Source organism: Suncus etruscus, chromosome X (assembly GCF_024139225.1).
Source record: "Suncus etruscus isolate mSunEtr1 chromosome X, mSunEtr1.pri.cur, whole genome shotgun sequence".
Taxonomy (NCBI): Eukaryota; Metazoa; Chordata; class Mammalia; order Eulipotyphla; family Soricidae; genus Suncus; species Suncus etruscus.
The window spans coordinates 12,749,169-12,775,188 of record NC_064868.1 but is presented as its reverse complement, the minus strand read 5'-3'; the positions used below and the strand labels follow the sequence as shown (position 1 = coordinate 12,775,188).

Sequence of the window (26,020 nt, the reverse complement as noted above, 5' to 3'; positions counted from 1 at the left end):
CCAATTAGCTATGACTCCCAGGCAGAATTTAGCCCTTATAATCCTCACCTGTGCCCTGTCTACTAGTAAACTCATCCAACACTAATGTTTTGTTGTATTGTTTCTGATTCATTTAGTGGTTTTTTAAAAAGAATTTTTGCCTCTCTGCTTTCATTGTCCACAATTTCCTGTAGGCCTATTTTTTCCTAATAGAGTGCTTAGCATTTTAATCATAGTTCTTTCAAATACTTAGTCTGATCATTATAATATCCTTGCATGTCAGGATCTGATGATTACTTTGTCTCTCTAAAATATTTTTTTCTTCTGTCCCTGTTGGTATGCATGTAATTTCCTCCTCATAGCTACATATGATGTCCTGAATCAAAGAAACTGCTATTAGCTGGCTTTTAGTATCCAGGTGATCCAGGCTGCTGGTGGGAAGTCTTGAAGCATCCAACAATGAAGTCCATTTTGACGGAACCTTGGGCCTCTCTACATGGCTTCTCATTTCTTTCACAGTGTTGAAAAAATTCTTCCGGTCTTACAAGAATTACTTTAGATGAATAAGACTCAAAAATATATTTTAGCATCCACAACTGCAGATTAGGTAAAACAGCAGAGGCTTTAGAAGTGGGGTCTTCTGCCACTGGAACTGCCCTTCGCTCCCTCGTACTTCCAGCTGCGGCTTGTTAGGCTGTAATCATAGTCTTGTAGCTTTGACTCCAGCTCATTTCAAAGGCTTCCTTTTCCTCCTCTGCTAGAAGCATGAGGGATTTTCACCCATATTTCTTGTGGGAATCTTGTGGGAAAGATATCTTGCATTACTGAGCACCCCCCGTGACTGGGATCCTCAGGAGTTTTTAAGTGTCAGAGTTGACATCATTGAGCCTGTTCCCTTTTGTCTCCTACAGTTCCTGTAATTCTCCTCCACTTTCTCTAGGTTTCTGCACTAGCTTGTCTCTCCATCCTCCATCTACATCATCAACTCTGTTAGAGACTTCAGAAGCTTTACTGATTTGTCAGTCTTTGAATGTTTTGTTTTGTTAGGGGGCTCCATCCAGCATGCTTGAAATGCTTGAGGTCTGCTCACAGCTGTGCTTGAAAAACCATGCGGTGCTGAGGATTGAGCTGGGGTTTCATGCATGCAAAGCAGGAACTCAACCCATTGAGCTATCTACTTGTAAAATGTAGTGGAACCTCTAGAACTCAGCACTTTTTTTGCCACACCCAGCAGTACTCAGGGGTTACTCCTGGTTTTATGCTCAGACATGGCTCCTGGCAGGCTCGGGGGATCATATGGGATGCTGGGAACCGAACCGGGTCCATCCAGGGTCAGCAGCGTGCAAGGAAAATGCCCTACCATTGTGCTAATTCTCCAGCCCAAGAACATAGCACTTTTTAAAGCAGTGTCAGAGATGGAACTCAGGGGCTGTTATATTGCAAGGCAAGTGTTCTACCACTGAGCCACCTTCTCAAGCTCTAACTCAGTTGGAGCGAGACTCCAGCTCATTTGGAACGAGATACATAGTTTGAAATCTCAGCAAACCAACAACATAAGATCTATGTGCATATAACTTAAAAAAGTCTGTGTGAAAAATATAAGTGTGCTGGCACTACAGACAATGTCTTGGATTGATGTTGGATATACAGATACCAGGATCGTTAATACAGAAGCTTGATACCAACAACAGAGACTGTGTGAAAAATATAAGTGTGTTGGCACTACAGACAATGTCTTGGATTGGACGATCTAGCGTGCCTGGAGCCTAGAGTTGGTCTTGTGCCAGGAAACTTCAGGGGTTGGGTCTTTTTGTATTTAGGCCAAGGTTATTTCTTTCCATGTCCCTCATATTTTGGTGGGCCTATGCAAAGAACAATTGCCACTCTAACACCATTTTTTACTGTGCTCCTTTGACTCTAATCCTTAAAAAGAACCCAGTTAAGATTTGAGGATAACTTAAGCTAATATGCATGAATATGGAAATGTAAAAAAAATGCTATGCCTGTAATGTTTAAGGAGTTATGTAAGTTTTATGGCTTTAGATTGCCTTGTGTGCTGTTAAGAAATATTATAGTGTGTTACAATCTTAATGTTCTTTGGATGAAATTTCAAAGTTGGGATATCAGCAAGGGGACTTCTGAGAATTATGTTATGTATTGTCCTTCCACTGTAACTTTACCTTGTCCTCCTTCTTTGCATCCTTGTTCTCATAATTAAAAATAAAAATTAAAAAAAAAAGTCTTGGGAGCTGGAGCAATAGTACAGCAAGTAAGGTACTTGTCTTGCATGCAGCCGACCTAGGTTCAATACCTGGCATCACATATAGCCCCATGAATCTACTTGTAGTAATTCCTAAGTACAAAACCAGGAGTAACCCTGGACCACAGCTGGTGTGGTGCCCCCCCCAAAAAAATCCCAAAAATACATTCTCAAAGACCTTGCCTTGAAAAAAGCACCAGTCTCGACTTAGTCATTCCTCACTTGATTCTACTGCTCAGAGCCAACATAAACAGATGGTGACAGATGTTACAGGGAAAATAAAGGTAATAGAGGAGTTAAGGATAGGGAACTTTTTGGAGAATTCATGTGGGAAATAATGCAATTAATTCATTAATAAGATAGCGGATGGTTTAGTAAGCTCTTATTTTTTATGCTTTTTTTGGGGGGCACACACAGTGACACTCAGGGGTTACTCCTGACTATATGCTCAGAAAATGCTCCTGGCTTGGGGGACCATATGGGATGTCAGGGGATCAAACCATGGTCCATTCTAGGTCAGCTGCATGCAAGGCAAACGCCTTACCACTGTGTCACCACTCTAGCCCCAAGCTCTTATTTTTTAAAGAGATAAAAATACAATAAAAGGTGTGTGTTTGTGTGTGTGGCAGTTGTTGTTGTTATTATTTGCATAGGCACAACAACATATGGAGAAAATAGGAAGGGAAAACCTTTGGCCTAAAAACATAGAAACCTTACCCATGAAGTATCCTGGCATAAGACCAACTTCAGACTCCAGGTATACTAAGCTGTCTAACCCCAAAGCCTTTATTTCTCTGTGGTCCCAGCTCTTCACAATCACTGTTGTTGCTGTCAGGTTTCTGTAATTAGAGATCTTGGTTTCTGTACAGATAGTATGCTGAACTCAGAATGACACGGAGTGTTTTCTGGTTTCATCCCTGCTCTAAAAGCAGGTTGTTGCTGTTATCAAGTTGTCAGGATGTCAGAAGAACCCACTCTGGAGTAAGTCAATGCCAGGGCAGCAGTAGGGCCTTCCCTGGTAGAAGTACAATTCCTGGTGCTAGTGTAGAAAACTGAGCTGTTTCCATAGATGAGATCCAAGACTCAGGGGTGAATGGTCAATGTCCAATCTTCTGAAGCTTAAGCCAAGTTACTATGACAAGTGTCCAGGGTGTAAAACCCCACTGAAATATAAAAGTTATGCTTTCCTATATCTATTAGATAATAACTTGTTTGCACATGTAAGATTTTCCCATTTAATGTGCCTATGCAAAAAGGAATAATACCACAAGGTATTACTGCTGTATATGGGGGCAGAAAACATGCCCAGCAATCCCTATAACCTGGTTCTAACATGAATTCACAACACTAGAGAAATTTATCTACTAAAAGAAAATCCCTACTAATAGATCCCAAAAATTGGGGGAGATTGACCCTGCATACAAAGATAGACAATAAGGGTTATACCTGTAATATTCAAAGGTGATACTTATAACCCCTCTAAATCTTTTTAAATAGTCTGGAGTGGGAAGAATAAAATCTGAAGCATAGCTTCAGCTTGTGATTTGGTCTTGTGAAGTCTAAAAAATGGCTCCCAGCAGTCACATATTAGGAAATGTACTCGAGCTGGGGGCTTCTCAGAAACTGAATTTGGTAGTGAGCAACAGTCCATAGTGAAGGGGGAAAAAGGGCCACCAAGAGCAAATCAGCAGCAGTGGCAGTGCAAGCTTCTTCTTGGGCTGAGAATCTATTCACTTTGGGAGCTTGTTGGCAGCTGGCTGGGGTGGGAGGAATGTTCTGCTTCCTGAGAATTTAAGAACTGAGGGTAAAAAGGGTTAAGTGGGGGAAATAACAGATGGGCATGAGAGTAAAGGACTAGAAAAATGTGTAAGGTGGTAAGTGAAGGAGGGAAGGAGGGGTTATATATAACAGGGGGAAGGATATTATACAACATAGACATTTTTATATTACAGATGGACATTAAACAGACATTGAGGTGGTCAATACATACACTCATGAGCACACATAGACATTGAGGATTGATCCATTGGTTACAGTTGAAAAGCTGCCCCAGGTGAAATGGGACAGAACACTTAAAAACTATAAAGCCAGCAAGTCAGATGTAAAGGTTTTCCATTTCCTAGACCAATCATGATTGTTGAAAGTAAACTTTACTGAAGAAAGGCTTTATGGGTTAGATTGTGTATAGACTATAGAGCATTCTTAAAAACAATAATAATTTTCAAGTCTAAAAAACAAAGTGATATGATAATGAGCACTGTAAGAGGAGTCTACACCATTGAAATATCGTCTAGCTTCCAGATCCCTTTCTTAAAGCCATTTAAAATCATGAGAATTATGGTATAATAGTAAACTACCTACAAATGAAAACAGATTACAATAACATTCAGTGAATGAGCTCTGTAACAGAAGTTCATGGCATGCAGTTGCTATTCCATTGCTTTCCTAAGACATAAACATTAGATTATATTAGCAGGCATAATCAAGTAGAAAATGAATAGATTGGAATTGTTGTCATGACATTATCATAATATGCCCTGTCTTCTGAGTGTAATATAGTACAGCATTGCAATGTGGAACTGGGGAGACCAACCTATATCTCCAAATACCACTGTAGACAAAAAGATCAAGGAGTTATAGACATAGTAAAATTAAGACATATTAATTTAACTACTTATAGCGAGCACTGAAGTGGGAGTACATGGCATGTACATGGAGTAAAAATGCATTCTGCATGCGTTTCTGTGGATAAAAGCATTAGAAAATTATTATAGACGTATAAAGAGCAGTTGATTGTACACCTGCTCAATATAAACAGCTGTATCCATTCTTGATGGGGGAGTTTAATCCACTGACATTTAAGAAAAGTATTGACAGAATGGGCTGTTATGGCATTATATTGTGTAGGGTTGTTGTTACAATTGGGGATTTGATTTGTGAAATTGCTCTTTGTGTAGCTCATTTAGGGTCGGTATGGTTTGCACAAATATTGTAAGTTCTTTTTTGCCTGAGAATGTTTTTAACCCTCCCTCCCATGTAAATGAGTGTTTCTCTGAGTTTCAACTGTAGGTTGAAAAGTTTCTTTCATTCAGTAGTTTGAATATGTCATTCTACTCTTTTCTTGCCTGGATTGTTTCAAATGGAAGATCTGGTTTGATTCTTATGTTGTTTCCTTTATACTTGAGTGTTTTTTCTCCCTTACTGCTTTAAAGAGTTGATCTCTTTGTTTTTTGCCATTTGGATTACTAAATGTCTTAGTGTTGTTGTTATGGTCTATTTTGTTTTTTTTTTTTTTTTTTTTTTTTTTTTTTTTTTTTTTTTTTGGTTTTTGGGCCACACCCGTTTGACGCTCAGGGGTTACTCCTGGCTATGTGCTCAGAAATCGCCCCTGGCTTGGGGGGACCATATGGGACGCCGGGGGATCGAACCGCGGTCCTTCCTTGGCTAGCGCTTGCAAGGCAGACACCTTACCTCCAGCGCCACCTACCCGGCCCCTATGGTCTATTTTGTTTGGCACTCTTTTGGTCTCTTGGATTTGTAGAGTAACCTCTTTCCCAAGGGTGGGGAAGTTCTCTCTTGTTGTCTCTCTCACTACTTGTTCTTCCCCTTTCCCGTTTTCTTCCCCTTCTTAATAACTATAATTTGGAGATTATTTCTTTTGTCTTTGTTCATTAAGTACCTTAAATTTTCTTCCAGGGTTTTGCCTCTCCTTTCTTTTTTGACTTCTTTATCACTGCTGGCTTATAATTTGTCTTCAAGTTCATCTATGCGAGTCTCCACTTGTGTAATTCTACTATTATGGATTGCTAACATGTTTTTAAGTTCCTTCAGTTTCATTTGTATGGATTCTCTAATCTTCTTAAAGAGTTCTTTGAGTTGTTTGAATTGTTCTTCTATAGATTGCTTAATTTCGCAGGCTAGTGACTCTCTGATTTCCATTGCTAAACCATTAAGTATTGATTTTAGGTCCTCATCTATAAGGTTTAGGCATTTGGGTGGACTTGGAGATTTGCCAGGATTTCTCTCCATTTCCTCCCCTGTAGATGTCTTCTTTAGCTTCCCCACTGATTTTTGCATTTAGTGGTTTGAAGTGCTGGAGTATCAGTGTGTTTAAGAAAGTGATCTATTGAATTCTTTGTATCAAATGTGGCTCAAGGTATATCTTCTTAGAGGTTATTTTTCTAAACGAACAGGGTTGTTTAAATATGGTAAAATATTTCAAACTAGTTATTTATTTGTTCAGCTGCTCTTTGATCTGTATATTTTTAAGAGAAAGACATATTAGATCCTATCTGCCAGGAAGTCTATGATATAAATTGAAATGACTTCACATGGATGCACTCGTGTCTGCACGGTTTGGGGAAAGGAGGCCTGGTGGAAGAGAAGGGGTTTCAATAATGGCACTAAGGAGGTTGAGGGAAGGCTGGAGGCCCCATTAGAACTTGGTGGAGGGGATTAGGACGAGTACCTCCCTGTTCCCTCCTCGACACAAACCTGGCTGACCCCAAAAGGCAGATGAATAGGGATGGCACTGGAACCCAAAATGAGGTTGAGGGAAGGCTGGAAAGGAGGCCCCCTTTGAGTGTGGTGGAGGGGATTAGGACAAGAACCTCCCTGTTACTGCCCAGACACAGGCTTGACTGTCCATTTCTTGTCTACTTCTTCTTGTTATTGTTTTGGTCACACCCGGCAGCACTTAGGGGTTACTCCTGGCTCTGCCTTCAGAAATTGCTCCTGGCTAGGAAGACCATCTGGGTATGTTGGGGATTGAACCAGTGTCTGTCCTAGATCAGTTGCATGCAAGGCAAATGCCCTACCACTGTGCTACCACTCCGGCCCCCATTTCTTGTCTTTATAGAATTAATCTTTAGGTTCTAAAGTTAGGACACTGGATAGACACGGGTCTGGAAGCAAACATCAATCCAGAAAATAATCCATACACACAATGAGGGAGAAACAAATTCAGGAATGTGTTTTTCAACCTTTTTTTGTGCAAAAGCACACTTTTTTTTTTGTGAAAAAAAATCACAAGGCACACCACCATTAGAAAATGTTAAAAAAAAAGGGGGGGCCGGAGAGATAGCACAGCTGTAGGGCGTTTGCCTTGCCTGCAGGAGGACGGTGGTTCAAATCCCAGCATCTATATGGTCCCCCGAGCCTGCTAGGAGCGATTTCTGAGCTTAGAGCCAGAAGTAGCCCCTGAGCACTGCCGGGTATGACCCCAAAACAACAACAACAACAACAACAACAAAAGAAAATATTTAAAAAAATTTAACTCTGTGCCTATATTGACTATATATAAAGTAATTTTCTTGAATAGGAATCAAATAAACACAAAGAAATGATTTTATAATTATTAAGAAATAATCAAGTATTTTATAACTATTCATATTTCTGTTCACTTACTCAGTGTGAAACCTGGTCCTGTTTGGCTGAACACAAAGCTGATATTCTGGCAGGAATCGAAGAAAGACACACACATAGCTCTTCATCAACAGCTCTCAGTCTCTGTCTTTAGTTTTTATAGCAATCAGGCTTGAAAAGCTCAGCTCACACAGATATATAGTGGAAAAAGGGAGCAACGTCAAAATAGCTTTGTTTGCCAGAACGATGAACTCCTTGACAGTATCCAACCAGAAACTGTCCAAAGTTAAATCAGCAAATCTTAGCTTGAAACCACGATTTGGTCTCAGTTCAGTTCCTCCTGCTCCTGTAAAGTCATGTCCTTTCCACCAACTGATGCTGAGCTATAAGGTCACCCAGTCAAGGCATTCAGTGGAGACTGAAGAGAAATAAAACAACAACTTCTCATCGAGAGTTTTTAAATGTTTAACTATTATCTCACACAGTGCAGCAGTGTGAACACCTTGTTATTGCTTGGTGAGTGTGAACATTTCAAGATTGCCACTCTGTTGATGCCAGAGTTTCACCTTTGAACAGAATCCATTTCTTTTATGTACTTGTAAGCAGGTTTTCATTGCTGCTTTGCATTTGTGTGTTCAGTTCATTCAGATGATGAAAAATATCTGCCAGGTATGCCAACCTTGCACACTGCTCATCACTTGCAAGCAGCTTTGTGTAATCTAACCTCTTATTTGTCAGAAACACTTTAATTTCCTCCCCCATCTCATACACACAAAACAAGACCTTGCCACACGACAACCATCAGACCTCCGTATAAAACAGCAAGGTTTTCTGCTTCACTCCCATCTCCTCGCACACAGCTGCAAACATGTGACTTTTCACGGATCATGACTTTACAAAGTTTACCATGTGCACAACATCATCCAACACAGGAACTAGGTCTGCTGGCAAAGTCTTGGCTACGAGGGTCTCACTATGTAAAATACAATGCATAACAATTACATCTGGATTTCTGTCCTTCACTCTGCTTACAAAGCCTTTGGTGCGTCCGACCATGGCTGCAGTTTCATCGGTGCAGACACTTGTGCAGTTTTCCCAATTAAGTTCTCCTTGTATTCTGATGTGACCCGAAAAATTTCTTTTCCTGTTGCTTTTTCTGCCAATGCCTTGCAAAAAAGTTTTCTCTAGTTGCATCACCATCCACAAAACGCACATTGGCCAAGAGTGGAGCATGTCCACTGATATCAGTAGACTCGTCAATTAGATATAAGTAGACTCGTCATTAGAATCTATTGATCGGTCTATTTGTGAGCCGAAGCTGCATGTTACAGATGAAATTGGAATTTTTCCCACAGCACACCAGACTATTTCATGGCACACTACAGTGCCATGGCACAGTGGTTGAAAAACAGTGATATAAACCTTCAATCCCTAAGAAATAACAAGCTCTGTGGAAGTCCAGAAAGGCAAGAGACAGATTTCCTCAAAATCTGAGTATTCATTAGGAAGGAATAGACCACACCTGGAGTTGGGATTAGGTGGCCTAAACACCAATCCAAAGTGATACATTCAAAGATGTTTCCAACCAATGAGTAACAAGGCATATACTGAGTGGGATGGGTTCAAATTAATCCCACAATCCAATTAATCCTACATTCTCATGTTCTTGTCATTCCTGTTGTTCTGGGCTATGTGCCAAGGTACTTAGGGTCCAGTGGTACTGAGCATTGAACCCATGCTCACACACAAGGATGTGTGGATATCACGCATAAGGCATGGCCCCAACCTCTTTGGGTATATATCTCCCTTGGCGATACTAAATTTCTTTGGTTATTTGTTTGCTTTTCTAGTTTGGAGGCCATACCTGCATTGCTCTGGGAATACACCTGGCTTGGTGATCACTCCCAGCAGTGCTTGGGGAACCATATAGTGTCTATTTCTGCAAGCAAAGTTAGCACAGTGGAAGATTTCCCTCCCTCCCTCCTTCCCCCTCCCTCCCTCCTTCCCCCTCCCTCCCTCCTTTCCCCTCCCTTCCTCCCTTCCTCCCATCCTCCCTCCCTCCCTCCCTCCCTTCCTTCCTTCCTTCCTTCCTTCCTTCCTTCCTTCCTTCCTTCCTTCCTTCCTTCCTTCCCTCCCTCCTTCCTTCCTTCCTTTCCTTCTTCCCTCCTTCCCTCCCTCTTTCCTTCCTTCCTTCCTTCCCTCCCTTCTTCCCTCCCTCCCCTTCTCTCCCCTCCCTCCCTCCCTCCCTCCCTCCCTCCCTCCCTCCCTCCCTTCCTTCCTTCCTTCCTTCCTTCCTTCCTTCCTTCCTTCCTTCCTTCCTTCCTTCCTTCCTTCCTTCCTTCCTTCCTCCCTCCCTCCCTCCCTCCCTCCCTCCCTCAAGGAGGGAAAGCCTATTTATTGAAATTAGAACTTCTTTAAAGGCATATGGGCCCAAGATAGGCACAAGCATTAATTTTCAATGTTATGACAAAATTAAGGCCTAAGCACTTTGTGAACAAGTCCGTTCATTTGTTCTCACAACTACAAGAAGGCCTCGTAGACTTTGACTTGCATTGAGACAATGCATTTCCAATGTGCTTCCTAGGCTGTTGGTCCAGGGGCTACTTTTAAGTAGCCAGATCCTAGAAAGTTAGAGCAGATGGGCTGGAACAAGCTGAGAAAATAGACAGGGTCAGAGAAACGAGGTGAAAGTTAACAGCAGAGCAAGCCTCACTACACTGAAGCTTTGGAGTTGAGACACGAATGGAACAGCCATGTGGCTGGGGTTGTCTTGAACCTTCACAATGCAGGCAGGAGATGGTACACAGGCTGGGAGGCTGCAGCAGGGATGGGAAAAGTGAGCAGGAGGCCTGAAGGTGTGGGAGCAGGAATGGAGGAATTGCAGGTACTCCTAGAAGGATGGGGCTGCCATTCCTGCCACAGCTCCCACATCTATCTCCCTTCTCCACTGCTTTAGTTGAGTAGGGTGCCATTAATCCTCATTACTGCACTGACTGGCATCCCAGCACAAACCACGAATATCTTGGAAAATGGTGGTGCTCAGGCCAGGCCTTTGGAAAGATCAGATGGGTTTATGGCTTCACAGTCTAGCAAGGAAGATACTTTGTGAACTGTCTTTTTCCCACACTGTGCATGATCCCACACCTTCATGAAGCCAAGAGTTGCCCCATACCCATGCCCTTCTTCTCCCCCATAGGATGTTCAAGCTCTAGAGAAGAGCTATAGTGTGACCCTTCCCAGCCACATCACCACACTGCCTCCCAGTGAAACGCCTGAGCTCACCTGTGTTATACATACATTCTAGAAAAGCAGACTGCTTGCTTTTGTTCTGTTGTTTGATCCCATGGCTTATATTGATCCTACCAGTTGCAGAATTCATGAAGCCACAGGGTTTGAGAAGTTGATAGATATGTGGCTCATGAGCCTTACCTCTGAACTACTGAATCAGAATCTGAGGGCAGACCTAAGGAAATTATTTTCACAAGCTCCTACCTACCTCAAATGGAACAAAGAAGCCACATTTGCCACCTGCCAACCTGGATCCATGGACTCAATCCTGACTTCCCTTTAGGTTCTTATGGAGAGAGAACCTCCATAGACTAGCCAGTACCAGTACCAGAGCCAGAGATGTACTACAGAGATTAATGTGCTTGCCTTGTACGTGGTCAAACCTGGTTCTATCTCCGGTTCCATCTCTGGTCCTGCAATGGTCCATTGAGCACTGTCAGGCATGATCCCTGAGCTCAGAGACAGGAGGAAGAACTGAACAATGTCAGGGTTGGCTCCCAACCAAAACATAAGTAATTAATAGAAATAGAAGTAGACAGTGTATGGGACCACATTGACAGAAATTTGCATTGAGCTGGGCAGGAGTGCTTGTCAAATGGCCTTCAGAGATAGCCAAGGGTGCCAGATGGAAAGCTAGTCTGTGTCCCAGACACTATTTAGCATGCAGCCTCCCACCTTGCATTGCTTATGGTCCTTAGAATCCTTCCCGAAGTGAACCTGAGCACATCTGGGTGTGGTCCTTTCTAAAAAATGTCATATTTTTAAAATCTAACTTTGTTTATATTCAAATATTCCCACTATATATATTTCTGTTTGAAGATGGAACCCAGATCCTTACACATATAATTATTTTGTCTTTGGGCCACACCCAACAGTGCTCAGAGTTACTTCTGGCTCTTTGCTCAGAAATTACAATTACTCTTGGCAGTACTTGGAGATCCATGTGAAATGTCAGGGATCAAACTCTGGTCAGCCACATGCAAGGCAAATGCCTTCCCCACTATACTATCACTCCAGGCCAGGGCACTAAAAACTTTTTAGTTGGTTCAAATAAGGGTAATTTTAAATCTGCATATGGGAGCTCATCCCTTCCATCTCCCCTTCACCAGCGGCAGGAAACCAGGTTAAGAAATGTGACTTACCCATGGTCACAAAGACCAAGGAGGTGGCCTGTTTGAGAGAAGGGTGAGTCCTTTGTCAAGAGAAATATTTTCCTTTCAAGTCACTAAGAACCCATTGCAATTATAGGCTTCCGTTTCTGTATTTGTGTTTGCTTCTCTTCTATTTTCTATTGAGGCATGTGAGTTTAGAATACAAAAGAAAAAAGACACATAAAGATTTGCAATTTTTGTTAAGGCATGTGTTAACCCTGGGGAAGTGAATTCTGATTTAGGTCAATAATCCCCAAGCCCAAATCACAGTGCTTGAGAAAAGTAGCATGTGAGGCTGCTGAAGGTAGCGTGCTGGTCTGAGGGACAATGTTCTTGGGGGGAAATGTCAATACTGAGCCTTGCCACTAAATTCTGATGGATGGGCTAATCTTGGGCAACATGCTGGCCTGGGCATGGGCACTGTCATCACTGTTACAAGGAAGCTGGCTTTGGGCAATGCACCATTCCATCAGCTTTCTGAGTTTCCAATTCAGAAACATTATTCTGTTATCACAACAATCTTTGCTACACAGTCAGAACCCACTTAGAGCTTTTCTAGGAGAGGAGACATGGAGAAGAGAGATTTGGGGACTTGTGTTCTTGGCTCCTCCCAATTTGGTGACATCCCAGCACTGGAGTAGTACCAGGGAACAGGAATGTCAGATCAAGGTGGTTTGAATACTGCCAAACCTCCACCAAAAAAAAACCTGACTTGGTCTGTTTCCATAAAGAGAGTTCGATTGGAACACAACCTTTGCCTATAGCCTTCAGCTGATTTCATGCATCCCTGTCAAACTCGATGTCCTAAAGTCCTTTTGAGGAGGGGGGTCACTCTGGCCTCTCCAGGCTTGGATGGCAGTGGTCGTGGCTGTCTAGAGGGAGTTCTGGTGGGAGACTAACACACACCTCAGAGAAAAGTTGAGTGGAGTGAAAGATGGAGAAAAAAGGCAGGAAGCTCGGCTTGTCAAAAACATTTAATGAACTAGATATGACACTAACAACTAAAATTATAAGGGCAGAGAGAGGAGATGACCATTATCAGCAGCAGGAAAATTTCCCTTCTGCTCACTTCCAAGTGGCCCAAACAGCTCCCCCAATCCCTAGATGTGGCACACACTGGAACCCTAGGGGTCTCAGTGGGACTTCCAGGGGCTGCCCTCAGAACATGAATGGAATGACAGGCCAGTACTTGGGCTGCTTCTGGTCACAGTATGTGTCGAAGCTCAGCTGCATGGTTGCCTCTAAGGCCTGTATCTTGCTGGCACTGTCCCCATACAGTCTTTTCATCTCCACCAGGCGTCGCTCCCAGACTCTGTGGCTGGGGGGCTCCACTGAGCGCGGATGTAGATTGTAGTACAGGTCATGGTCGGCCTCGACGTAGTCTTCCAGGCGCCTTTCCTCCATCTGTTGCTGCAGCCCTGCAGACAAGGGGACAGGCAGGAGAGGGGCAGCTGAGATGGGAGGGGTTCTAGTGGGATGTGAGAGGAGCAGCCAGAAGTCCCCCTCAGTACCAGCTTTCCCTCGAGGCTCACTGGGTCATTGAGATGCACATTGCTGGTTATTGTCTACTCCATTAGGAAGCTTTCCTGGGCCTCTGAAGGAGGGGGAATGTCCAAGACCCCCAGCAATCATGTTCCCCCCAAACCATCAAATCTTTCTACCAGACCCCTCCCCAAATGCTGGGAGGCCCAGGAAACTCAGTGTCTTCCTCTTCGATCCTTTCCTCCCTGCCCACTATGCAGCTGGCTAGGATCAATGGGCTCACTTTGTTCAAAATTATTGTTCCTAGCAGCAGAGATGTGCAAACCTTCCCAGAAACTCTGGTGGGGCAAGAAGTAGCACTTTCCATCATACAAAGGCATGGAGTGAGCGAGAATCCCAATGGTAATCTGGAGATAGTGAGAATTTCCATGGCCCACAGAGGACGAACTTCAAGGAGGTCACATGGAGCTGCTGCAGGACACACACACAACTGGTCCAATGCAGACATCTCGGGGAACAAAATGACTCTCCCTCAAATTTGCCTCTCTCTATTCCAGGCAGAAATGAATGGTTCCAGCATGGGCTCTCTGGGATCATCTCATTCCTGCCTGGTCAACCATGGGGGACACAGGTTATGCCAGCATAACTGGGGTAGTTTTCAGTGGACCTTCCTTACTCACCCCAAACCCTGACGTGGCAACAGAGGGAATCCTGAAGTCCATGGCCATGCAGCCTTTTACCCAAGCTCTCCTCTTCTCTCTGGCCCTGTCTTCTTAGGGACAGCATTCCTGCCTAGCCCAGAACATGGAGCAAGCACATGGGGCAGAACTGAGCTCTAGGACGGCTCTTTCTGGTTACCCCACACACTAAGTAAGCCATGGCTGCTAAGGGAGAACCTGTTGGCCTTGCAGTTGACAGTTCAGAAACTCATTCTGCAATTGACTGCATACTTTCTACTCATGGGACACAGTGTCACAAAGGAATCACCCCACAAATGTAAAGGCCTGGGCCTTGGTGCAAATTAGCATGAATGTCACCTCCCACCCTTCCAAGCCTAGAATGCCTCTTATTTCTCCTTCTTTGCCATCTGGCTAGTGGTTCTCCTCCACCCCTCATCAGCTGGAATGACCATGGGCTACACCATAGGCCAGTGGTCGGCAACCTTTTTTTCAACTGAGCCAAATTTCGCCAAAACCACTATTGAAATTTATTTTGAGAGCCATATTTTTAAAACCAAAAATACATAGGATGGTACATTGTTTTTAGTTTCAATAAGTTTTTATTGAGAATATTCTGCATGCAAGTATCCACACAGAAATCCACGGGTTGCCGACCACTGACATAGGCTGTTCTCTCAGGACTCATTGTAAAGCTGATTTGGTTTCCTTTTCCCAGCCAGGCTTAAGCTCTTGGAGATTTTGTTAGCATTTTGACCCAACAGCTACTCTCTAAACAGGCTATAAGAAATATCTGGCCTGGGACTGGAGCGATAGCCAGCAGGTAAGGCTCTTGCTGACCTGGGTTCACTTCCCAGCATCCCATATGGACTCTCAAGCCTGCCATGAATTAGGCATAACCCCTGAGCACCACCAGGTGTGGCCCCAAAGCCAAATCAAATCAAAAAACAAAAAAAACAAATCAAAATATCTGGCTCAAGCACTGGATGAGTGACAATATTTATTTCAGGGAGGGAAGGGAGTGTCTTCCATCCAAGTTTTTCGGTAAAGAACTTTTAAAGTCCCATGGGTAATTCTTTATAGTGAAATGTGGAGCCTTTCCCTAATAAACAGTAAACATTTCCCCCAAAGATATAAAAGAAAACACTGTCTTTGAAGCTTCAGGACAGAACTCTGACATTGATGTTATCATTGGCGCTTTGAAGAGAGAAAAGAAGCCCACTACGAAATAGTGCCCTATAACAACATCCAAAGCACTCCTATTCTCAGTTGGGCCTTACGAGTAGTTCTTAAAAGATTTGGGGGCTCCTCCCTCTGATTCTTGGCCATTTGGCCTGTGTTCAATGTGAAGGCAAGAGGCACAAGGGCTGCTGGGGGCCAGCAGCATGAGATAGCCTCCTTGGTGGGTCTCAGGGACCTCCAGGGCTACACTCAGTGAGGTTGTGGGCACTATAAGGGGTGTTGGAGATCAAACTTGGGCAGACTACATGCAAGCAAGGACCCTACCTATTGAGCTATCTCTCTAGCCCCATTCCTTAATTGCTTGTTTATGTGGAATTTGAACTGACCAGTTAATTTGAACAGCTCATCTAGAGGCCTGATTCAGTGGCTTAAACTTTGCTTATACATTTCATTAATTTACTTCTACCTCATTCATATCTCTTTTTTATTGAATGATCAGGTTAGATATATTTGAACTTAGCTGACAGCTCCAAACAACCTCCTCCATAATTATAGCTTCCATTGTAAAAGAATTACCCTGACAGGAAAAGCATGTTTTCCTACCTTCTGCTAAAAGCAACAGATGCAAATCTGCAGGATTTTCCCTTTTCAAAAATTATAAAAGTGTTTTAAACAAATGCCAGCAGGTACTCTCTCGTTTGGGCTAAACTTTTAGTTTTTAATATTTATTAGTTAATATTTAATTATTAAATTATTTAATATTATTTTTGGTGCTTGGGTCACACTCGGTGCTCAGGGATCACTCCAGGTTCTTTTCTCAGGGGTCATTCCTGGTGGTGCTTGGGGGATCATAAGGGATACTATACTAACGATTGAACCCTGGTCAATCATGTGCAAGACTAATACCCTAACCACTATGCTATAGCACTGGGCCACCGGGCTAAATTTTTAAATTAAATAGATAGTTATATGTATTTTTTTGGGAAAAAACATTTCAAGAGGTCAAAGAAAGATACTCTGGGAGACAGGGAGAAGGAAGTGAATTAGAAGTAAAATAAGCGGCCCGGAGAGATAGCACAGCGGCGTTTGCCTTGCAAGCAGCCGATCCAGGACCAAAGGTGGTTGGTTCAAATCCCGGTGTCCCATATGGTCCCCCGTGCCCGCCAGGAGCTATTTCTGAGGAGACAGCCAGGAGAAACCTCTGAGCACCGGCCGGGTGTGGCCCAAAAACCAAAAAAAAAAAAAAAAGAAGTAAAATAAGCACAGTAGTAGAGGGTCTTGGGCATGCTGTTGATTTTGTACATCAAAATAAAAAATGTCAAGGCTATGATAACCATGTTACTATAGTAAAAGGTTTTGTTTTTGCTTTGGGGCCAAATCTAGCAGTGTTCAGGGGTTACTCCTGGCTCTGTACTCAGCAATCACTCCTGGTGGGCTTAGAAGACCATATAGGATGCTGGGGATCAAACCTGGGCCACATGTATAGCAAATGTTCTACCCAGTGTACTATCTCTCTGGCCCCATAAAATGTTTTCTTAAAAACAAAAAGAAATGCATACTGCATATAACAGAAAGTACTATTTTACAATATGGAACTCTATCCAAAATTAGGAATAGAACTCCCAGTATGACCCAGCGATAACATTTCTGGTCGTCTATACCAAAACCACAGAAACATTTGTTCAAAAGTATCTATACCCACCAATGTTCATCACTGCACTTAGTATAATAGTCAAAATATGGAAACAATTGAAACACCAACTATGGACCACAACTATGGACCCAACTATGGATCACAAAGTTGTGCTATATGTACACAATGCAGCTCTAAGAAAGAACAAAAATTATGCAAAAAAATTTGATATCCTGCTGAGCAAAGTCAATATGCAGGAAAAGGGACAAATCCAGAATGATATCTTTCATATGTGGTACTTTTCTTAAAATTTTTAATTTAAACAACTTTATTACATACATGATTGTGTTTGGGTTTCAGTCATGTAAAGAACACCACCCATCACCAGTGCAACATTCCCTTCTCCAATGTCCCAAATCTCCCTCCTCCCCACACGACCCCCGCCTGTACTCTAAACAGGCTCTCCATTTCCCTCATACATTCTCATTATTAGGACAGTTCAAAATGTAGTTATTTCTTTAACTAAACTCATCACTCCTTGTCGTGAGCTTCCTGAGGTGAGCTGTAACTTCCAGCTCTTTTCTCTTTTGTGTCTGAAAATTAATATTGCAAGAATGTCTTTCAATTTTCTTAAAACCCATAGATGAGTGAGACTATTCTGCGTTTTTCTCTCTCTCTCTGACTTATTTCACTCAGCATAATAGATTCCATGTACATCCATGTATAGGAAAATTTTATGACTTCATCTCTCCTGACAGCTGCATAATATTCCATTGTGTATATGTACCACAGTTTCTTTAGCCATTTGTCTGTTGAAGGGCATCTTGGTTGTTTCCAGAGTCTCGCTATGGTAAATAGTGCTGCAATGAATATAGGTGTAAGGAAGGAGTTTTTGTATTATATTTTTGTGTTCCTAGGGTATATTCCTAGGAGTGGTATAGCTGAATCGTATGGGAGCTCGATTTCCAGTTTATGGAGGAATCTCCATATTGCTTTCCATAAAGGTTGAACTAGACGGCATTCCCACCAACAGTGGATAAGCGTTCCTTTCTCTCCACATCCCCGCCAACATTGTTTATTCTCATTCTTTGTGATGTGTGCCATTCTCTGTGGTGTGAGGTGGTATCTCATCGTTGTTTTGATTTGCATCTCCCTGATGATTAGTGATGTGGAGCATTTTTTCATGTGTCTTTTGGGCATTTGTATTTCTTCTTTGTCAAAGTGTCTGTCCATTTCTTCTCCCCATTTTTGGATGGGATTAGATGAATTTTTTCTTGAAAAGTTCTGTCAGTGCCTTGTATATTTTGGAGATTAGCCCCTTATCTGATGGGCATTGGGTGAATAATTTCTCCCACTCAGTGGGGGGCTCTTGTATCCTGGGCTCTATTTCTTTTGAGGTGCAGAAGCTTCTCAGTTTAATATATTCCCATCTGTTAATCTCTGCTTTCACTTGCTTGGAGAGTGCAGTTTCCTCCTTGAAGATGCCTGTAGTCTCAATGTCCTGGAGTGTTTTGCCTGTGTTGCTCTATATATCTTATGGTTTTGTGTCTGATATCAAGGTCTTTCATCCATTTGGATTTAACCTTCGTACATGATGTTAGCTGGGGGTCTAAGTTCAGTTTTTTGCAAGTGGCTAGCCAGTTGTGCCAACACCAATTGTTGAAGAGGCTTTCTTCGCTCCATTTATGATTTCTTTGTTTTTTTTTTTTTTTGATTTTTGGGCCACACCCGGTAATGCTCAGGGGTTACTCCTGGCTATATGCTCAGAAGTTGCTCCTGGCTTGGGGGACCATATGGGACACCGGGGGATCGAACCGCGGTCTGTCCAAGGCTAGCGCAGGCAAGGCAGGCACCTTACCTTTAGCACCACCACCCGGCCCCCCCCTTTTTTTTTTGCATTTACGATTTCTTGCTCCTTTATCAAACATTAGGTGATTGTATGTCTGGGGAACATTCCCTGAGTATTCAAGCCTATTCCACTGATCTGAGGGCCTGTCTTTATTCCAATACCACGCTGTTTTGATAACTATTGCTTTGTAGTACAGTTTAAAGTTGGGGAAAGTAATTCCTCCCAAATTCTCTTTCCCAATGATTGCTTTAGCTATTCTAGGGTGTTTATTGTTCCAAACGAATTTCAAAAGTGCCTGATCCTATTCTTTGAAGAATGTCATGGGTATCTTTAGAGGGATTGCATTAAATCTGTACAATGCTTTGGGGAGTATTGCCATTTTAATTATGTTAATCCTGCCAATCCATGAGCAGGGTATGTGCTTCAATTTCCGCATGTCCTCTCTTATTTCTTGGAGCAGAGTTTTATAGTTTTCTTTGTATAGGTCCTTCACATTTTTAGTCAAGTTGATTACAAGATATTTGAGTTTGTGTGACACTATTGTGAATAGGGTTGTTTTCTTAACGTCTATTTCTTCCTTATTACTATTGGTGTATATAAAGGCCATTCATTTTTGTGTGTTAATTTTGTAGCCTACCACCTTGCTATATGAGTCTATTGTTTCTAGAAGCTTTTTCGTAGAGAGGGTTTTCTAGGTAGAGTATCATGTCATCTGCAAACAGCGAGAGCTTGACTTCTTCCTTTCCTATCTTGATTCCCTTGATATCTTTTTCTGCCTAATCACTATAGCAAGTACTTCCAGTGCTATGTTGAATAGGAGAGGTGAGAGAGGACAGCATTGTCCTGTGCCAGAATTTAGAGGAAAGGCGTTCAAATTTTCTCCATTGAGGACAATATTTGCCACTGGCTTGTGGTAGATGGCCTTAACTATATTGAGAAAGGTTCCTTCCATTCCCATCTTGCTGAGAGTTTTGATCAAGAATGGGTGTTGGACCTTATCAAATGCTTTCTCTGCGTCTATTGATATGATCACGTGGTTTCTATTTTTCCTGTTGTTGATGTTGTGTATTATGTTGATAGATTTACAGATGTTAAACCATCCTTGCATTCCTGGGATTAAATCTACTTGATTGTAGTGGATGATTTTCTTAATGAGGCATTGAATTCTATTTGCCAGGATTTTGTTGAGGATCTTTGCATCTGTATTCATCAGCGATATTGGTCTGTAATTTTCTTTTTTGGTAGCATCTCTGTCTGGTTTAGGTATCAAGGTGATGTTGGTTTCATAAAAGCTATTTGGAATTGTTCCTTTTTTTTCAATTTCATGAAAGAGTCTTGCCAGGATTAGTAGAAGTTCCTCTTGAAAGGTTTGAAAGAATTCATTAGTGAGTCCATCTGGGCCTGGGCTTTTGTTTTTGGGCAAACATTTGATTACTGTCTTAATTCCCTCAATAGTGATGGGTGTGTTTAGATATGCTACATCTTCTTCATTCCACCATGGAAGATTATAAGAGTCCAGGAATTTATCCATTTCTTCCAGGTTTTCATTTTTAGTGGCACAGAGTTTCTCAAAGTAGTTTCTGATTACCCTTTGGATTGCTACCATATCAGTAGTGATTTCTCCTTTTTCATTCCTAATATGATTTATCAAGTTTCTCTCTCTCTTTCTTTGTTAGTTTTGCCAGTGGTCTATCAATCTTGTTTATTTTTTCAAAGAACCAACTTCTTCTTTCGTTGATCTTTTGGATTGTTTTTTGGGTTTCCACTACATGGATTTCTGCTCTCAGCTTTGTTATTTCCTTCTGTCTCCCTATTTTTGGGTCCCTTTGATGAGTATTTTCCAATTCTATGAGCTGCGTCATTAAGCTATTCAGGTATGCCTCTTCTTTCCTGATGTGTGCTTGCAAAGCTATAAATTTTCCTCTCAGTACCGCTTTTGCTGTGTCCCATAGGTTCTGATAGTTTGTGTCTCCATTGTCATTTGTTTCTAGGAAGGTTTTGATTTCCTCTTTAATTTCATCTTGGTCCCACTGGTTATTCAGTATTAGGCTGTTTAACTTCCAGGTATTAAAGTTTTTCTTCTGTGTCCCTTTGTAGTTCACATATAATTTCAGGGCCTTGTGGTCAGCGAAGGTAGCCTGCAAAATTTCTATCCTCTTGATATTATGGAGGTATGTTTTATGTGCTAGCATGTAGTCTACCCTGGTGAATGTCCCATGTTCATTAGAGAAGAATGTGTATCCGGGCTTCTGGGGGTGGAGTGTCCGGTATATATCTACTAGGGCTCTTTCTTCCATTTCTCTTTTCAGGTCTAGTATATTCTTGTTGGGTTTCAGTCTGGTTGACCTGTCAAGTGTTGACAATGCTGTGTTGAGGTCTCCCACAATTATTGTGTTGTTATTGATATTATTTTTCAGATTTGTCAACAACTGTATTAAATATTTTGCTGGCCCCTCATTTGGTGCATATATGTTTAGGAGAGTGATTTCTTCCTGCTGTACGTATCCCTTGATTAATACAAAATGTCCATCTTTGTCCCTCACAACTTTCCTAAGTATAAAGTTTGCATCATCTGATATTAGTATGGCCAGTCCAGCTTTTTTATGGGTGTTGTTTGCTTGGATGATTTTCCTCCAGCCTTTTCTTTTGAGTCTATGTTTGTTCTGACTATTCAGGTACGTATCTTGTAGGCAGCAGAAAGTTGGATTGAGTTTTTTGATCCATTTAGCCACTCTGAGTCTCTTAACTGGTGCATTTAGTCCATTGACATTGAGAGAAAGGAATTTCCTCAGAGTTAGTGCCATCTTTATATCAAAGTTTGGTGTGTCTGTTGGTCAGCCTTGTCTTAAAATAGGCTGTTCAGTTTTTCTTTTAAGAATGGTTTTGAGTCTGTAAAGTTTATGAGCTGTTGTTTGTCTGTGAAACCATGTATAGTTCCTTCCAACCTGAAAGTGAGTTTTGCTGGGTGCAGTATTGTAGGCGAAGCATTTATTTCATTGAGTTTTGTCACTATGTCCCACCACTGCCTTCTGGCCTTGAGTGTTTCTAGTGACAGGTCTGCAGTAAATCTCAAGGATGTTCCCTTGCATGTAATTTCTCTTTTCGATCTTGCTGCTTTCAGAATTCTGGCATCTGAGTTCCAGCAGAGTTCAGCGGCTTCCCCTTTCTGGGCTTGTAAATTCAGCCATTTCTTACTCACTCACTCGCTCGCTGGTTAGCTTCAGAATGCCTTTTTTGGGGGGTTCGCTTCCCAGGGCTCTGAGGAGAACTTCAAGAATTCAGAAAAGACAGAGAAGCACAGGACAGGGCTCCCTTCAGGTCCTCAGTTTCCTCTGAAGAAGCACAGCAGGGCGGAGATTCCGCAGGTGAAGCAATCAGCACTTCACCTGCCAGACCCCACAGTCAGCCATTTATTACTCACTCGCTCGTTTACTGGGCAGTTTCAGAATGCATTTTTTTGGGGGTTCGCTTCCCAGGGCTCTGAGGAGAGCTTCAAGAATTCAGAAAAGACAGAGAAGCACAGGACAGGGCTCCCTTCAGGTCCTCAGTTTTCTGAGAGAAGCACAGCAGGGCAAAGACTCCGCAGTTTATACAATCAGCACTTCACCTGGCAGTCCCCACAGTCAGCCATTTCTTATTCCTCATATGTGGTACTTAAAGATGAACGACAAGGTGGCTACAAAGGGCCAAAGGCAACATAATAGAATAATTGACCCACATAATTGGGCTGAAGGAGTAGAGGTTTGAGAAGGAAGGATCTTGAGGTCTTTGGTAGAGGGAAATGTGTACACTGGTGATGAGTGTGATGTTGGAATTATGTGCACAAGAAACCACTATTAATAGCACTGTAAACCATATAATATCAATCAATAAAAAGTTAGAATTGCTTGGAGATACTGTCTAATATGATTAAAGGCAACTGGTACCTCAAAAAATAGACCAAAAAACAACAACAGGATAGGAAGTTTGGCTAAAAATCTCAGGCAAAGTGTTAAAGAGGATCATATTTTGTACCAAGTCCATTGCACAGTTCCTGACATTTAGCGGAGAATCAATACATGGGAAAATTCAGATGATTCAAATTAAAAATGAAACCGGCCCATGTTCAGTGAAAAATTCTAAGTAAGATATATCATTAGATCTCAATAAAAGAAATGTTGAGACTAACCACTAGCCCACAGAGAGACTGGTGCAATAGTACAGTGGGTAGGATGTTTGCCTTGATTGAGTCCAACCTGGGTTAAATCCCTGGCACCCTACATGGCCCACCTCTTTTCCGAGCTTACTAGGAGTGGTTCCTGGGCAACAGTGGGTGTGACCCATAAACCAAACTGAAAAAAAAAACCCACCAAAAACCACTGGTTATAATAGAGAAAAACATGTATGTGTCTTTAAGAATTATGTAAAATAACTGGTGAATTTTATAGTAAGGAGAGCACCAACACCCCAGTATATCTGAGATCTTTGTAGCAAGCTAATAAGAAAAAAAGCAATTTGAGATCATGTAGCAACCTAGTAGAAAATAAAAAATGGGGGACCAGAACAATAGCACAATGGACAGTTGCCCTGCAGGCAGTTGACCAGGATTCTATTTCTGGCAATCCATATGGTCCCCCGAGTATTGCCAAGAGCAATCTCTGAGCACAGAGCCAGGTGTAGTCCCCCAAAAAATGAAAGAAAGGAAAAGAAATCACAAAAATGACAATTCCTACATTCTGCTGTAAAGTATGACCATTATCCCAATTCCCTAGACCCAAGACACAGTATCAAGGTATGGTTGACCTGTCTCATCAGGCTGATTTCTCCAGGAAGCACGGGGGTGGGGTAGGGGGAAGGGCACATAACATGCAGTAGGAAGAGCACGGAGCATGCATATGCCATTGAGTTAGCAACAGTACTTTCAGGTTCTAGCAACTTTGAGTTTTGAGGCCATATATCCACAGCATTCAGATCTTACTCCTGGTTCCGTTCAGAAATCACCCCAGTAGAACTCACTCAGAGGATGGGTGCCAGAGATTGAACTTGGGTTGGCTACAGGAAAGGCAAGCACCCTACTGTTATAGATCTGTCCCTGGATCTATCATCCTTTGTAGTAGAAAACTTGCCCTTATTTGAGCTGGCTTTGAGTGCTCACTGTGACATAGCCTGTTACCTCATGACGCTCATCTGTCATTGGGAAAGGGGTTGATGGAGCAGCGGATAAACACTAAATGGTGCAGTGAGCAGAAGCACCAGCTTCTGGGCCAAAATCAGGTTCGAGATCTAAAGGAGCCTGGTTGTGATGCTACTCCCCCGACCTCCTCTTGGTTTACTGGGTTTGGAGTCCAGTGTGAGCCCAGTGAGTATCCAGTGCTAGAGCTAGGAAAAAAACTCTGCCAGGGAAGACACTGAGAGAGAAAGCAGAGTGCAGAGGGGGAGATGGCTGGACATACTTACTTCGTTCCTCTTGGTGCTTCTCAGTCTGTGCAAAGTAGTCCCGGAGCTCCTGAGTGATTTCCATGTTGCTGATATCACATTCCAGCTCCTCAGAGTCAGATGATGACAACCATGATGATGACAAAGATGATGACGATGATAATGATAATGATGATGATGATGATGGCAACATATGCTCCAACAGGGCCTGGTAATGGGGCAGGGGCTGCTCTCCCCATGGGCATGGGGAATAACCATGCTGAGGGTCATAGGGCTCCTTGGGGCACCCAAAGTGCAGAGACAGGTCCCCATCCTCAGTGCCTGGTGTCTGGGATGTGTCATTGGGAGGCGCATGACACACAGTACCCTGGCAAGCCTCTACAGCCTTCCAGTAGGCCGGCTGGTGGCTGTGCATCCAGGCCATGGCCTGGTGGTAATGTTGCCAATACCGTGTATAGGCAGGGTGTGAGGCCCACTGCTGGCTGAGGGCTGGAGAGTCGACCTGCAAAACGAGGGAGATGGGGGTGAAGGTCAGTGCCCAGGTCCCCCCAGTGAATCCAACTACCCCACATGTGAGCCTGGGGAACTCAAAAAACCCACCTTTACTTTAGGAGGCATTAAGGCCTAGAGGTTAGAGGGCAGGTCCCTCCCACAGGAACCTCAATTACACCCTGGGTCTGGAGGACTGTGAAGTTGACAATAAGGGCCAGCAACAAGGGTGCTGAAGGGGAAAGTGACCATCAGTTTTGGATAAGCTGAAGGAAAAATAAGGTGCTGGGGTCATTTTCTGGGCCCTTTCTTCCCATGACAGTCAAACAACAGGTGGCAAGTTAGAAAGCTTTCCAAAAGCACATGGATAAGGGATGGGGTGCCCACTACCCTCCACCCTAGAATCCCCTGGACCAAGGGTCAGGGCCCCCTTTCGCCCCTTACTTATCTGCTGTCTAAGGTTTCCTCAGCACCCAAGGGCTCTCCTACTTTCCCATTCTAATGTGCTATTTTGTTTGTCTCTTCTGGGGAACTTGGCCACCCAAACTCCCAAAATTGCAGCCTTACCTTTGAAGACATTTTTGACTGCCAATATCCGGAGGCACTTACACTGAAACAGAAGCAAGCGAAGCAACATGTGGTGAGCCACAGAGCATAGTTCAAACAGCTCCCCACGCCTTTCTCATCCTCCTCTCCCGGCCCATCTTCTTGCATGACCCTGTCACCCTTTATGGTCGAGGGGTGCTCTGAAAAACATAAGTGCCTCTTGGGGCCAGAGACTGCCTCCCAGGACTTGGGGCTCCTTTTTCAAGTATTTGCTTCCTGATGGAGAGCAATGTGTGGAAAAGGCCTCGTGCAGGCAGTGTTCCATTAGCATAAAGAAATAACAAAACATATAGGGCAGAACAAGTGGAGCCATGACTTGGGAGCCCTGAACCCACAGTACTGGGGTTGGGTCATTGCCTAAGAGGCTTGAAAATGTTCCATCTCCAGCCTGTTTGTGCAGGGCACTGTAAGCAGCACCTATCTTTGGGCCTGAATACCCTGCATCCTTGCAAAAAAGGAACCTCAGCTAGCCTGTCTGTAGCCTTGGTTCAAGAGTCCAGTTCTACTGCACTGAGTCCTGGCCACAATGACCTGCTCTCATGCAGAGACAGAAGGAAACACCAGAACCAAACTCTAGAAGGTACAGTGGTAGATGGGAGCCTTGGGTCCACCTCTCAGCCCTATGAACCTCTTTTTCCTGCTCAG

The 26,020-nt window shown here is 42.9% G+C and overlaps 1 protein-coding gene across 1 annotated transcript; it reads right to left on the bottom strand.

Moving 5' to 3' along the window:
- Positions 1 to 13,174: 13,174 nt before the first annotated feature.
- Positions 13,175 to 25,484, bottom strand: GEMIN8 (gem nuclear organelle associated protein 8). Its single transcript, XM_049767110.1, has 3 exons — positions 25,337 to 25,484; positions 24,302 to 24,782; positions 13,175 to 13,460 (listed from the first exon to the last, which is right to left on the bottom strand). The coding sequence occupies exons 1-3, from the start codon at positions 25,481 to 25,483 to the stop codon at positions 13,201 to 13,203; spliced, it is 888 nt and encodes a 295-aa protein (XP_049623067.1). The 5' UTR covers position 25,484; the 3' UTR covers positions 13,175 to 13,200.
- Between the last annotated feature and the right edge of the window lie 536 nt (positions 25,485 to 26,020).

What these genes read in the sequence shown, in the direction of transcription:
- GEMIN8 (XM_049767110.1), bottom strand. Translation starts at nt 25,483, where the DNA reads ATGCAAGAAGATGGGCCGGGAGAGGAGGATGAGAAAGGCGTGGGGAGC. An exon ending in AGTCAAAAATGTCTTCAAAG is followed by an intron (nt 24,783 to 25,336) that starts GTAAGGCTGCAA and finishes CTCGTTTTGCAG; the next exon opens with GTCGACTCTCCAGCCCTCAG. An exon ending in GAAGCACCAAGAGGAACGAA is followed by an intron (nt 13,461 to 24,301) that starts GTAAGTATGTCC and finishes CCTTGTCTGCAG; the next exon opens with GGCTGCAGCAACAGATGGAG.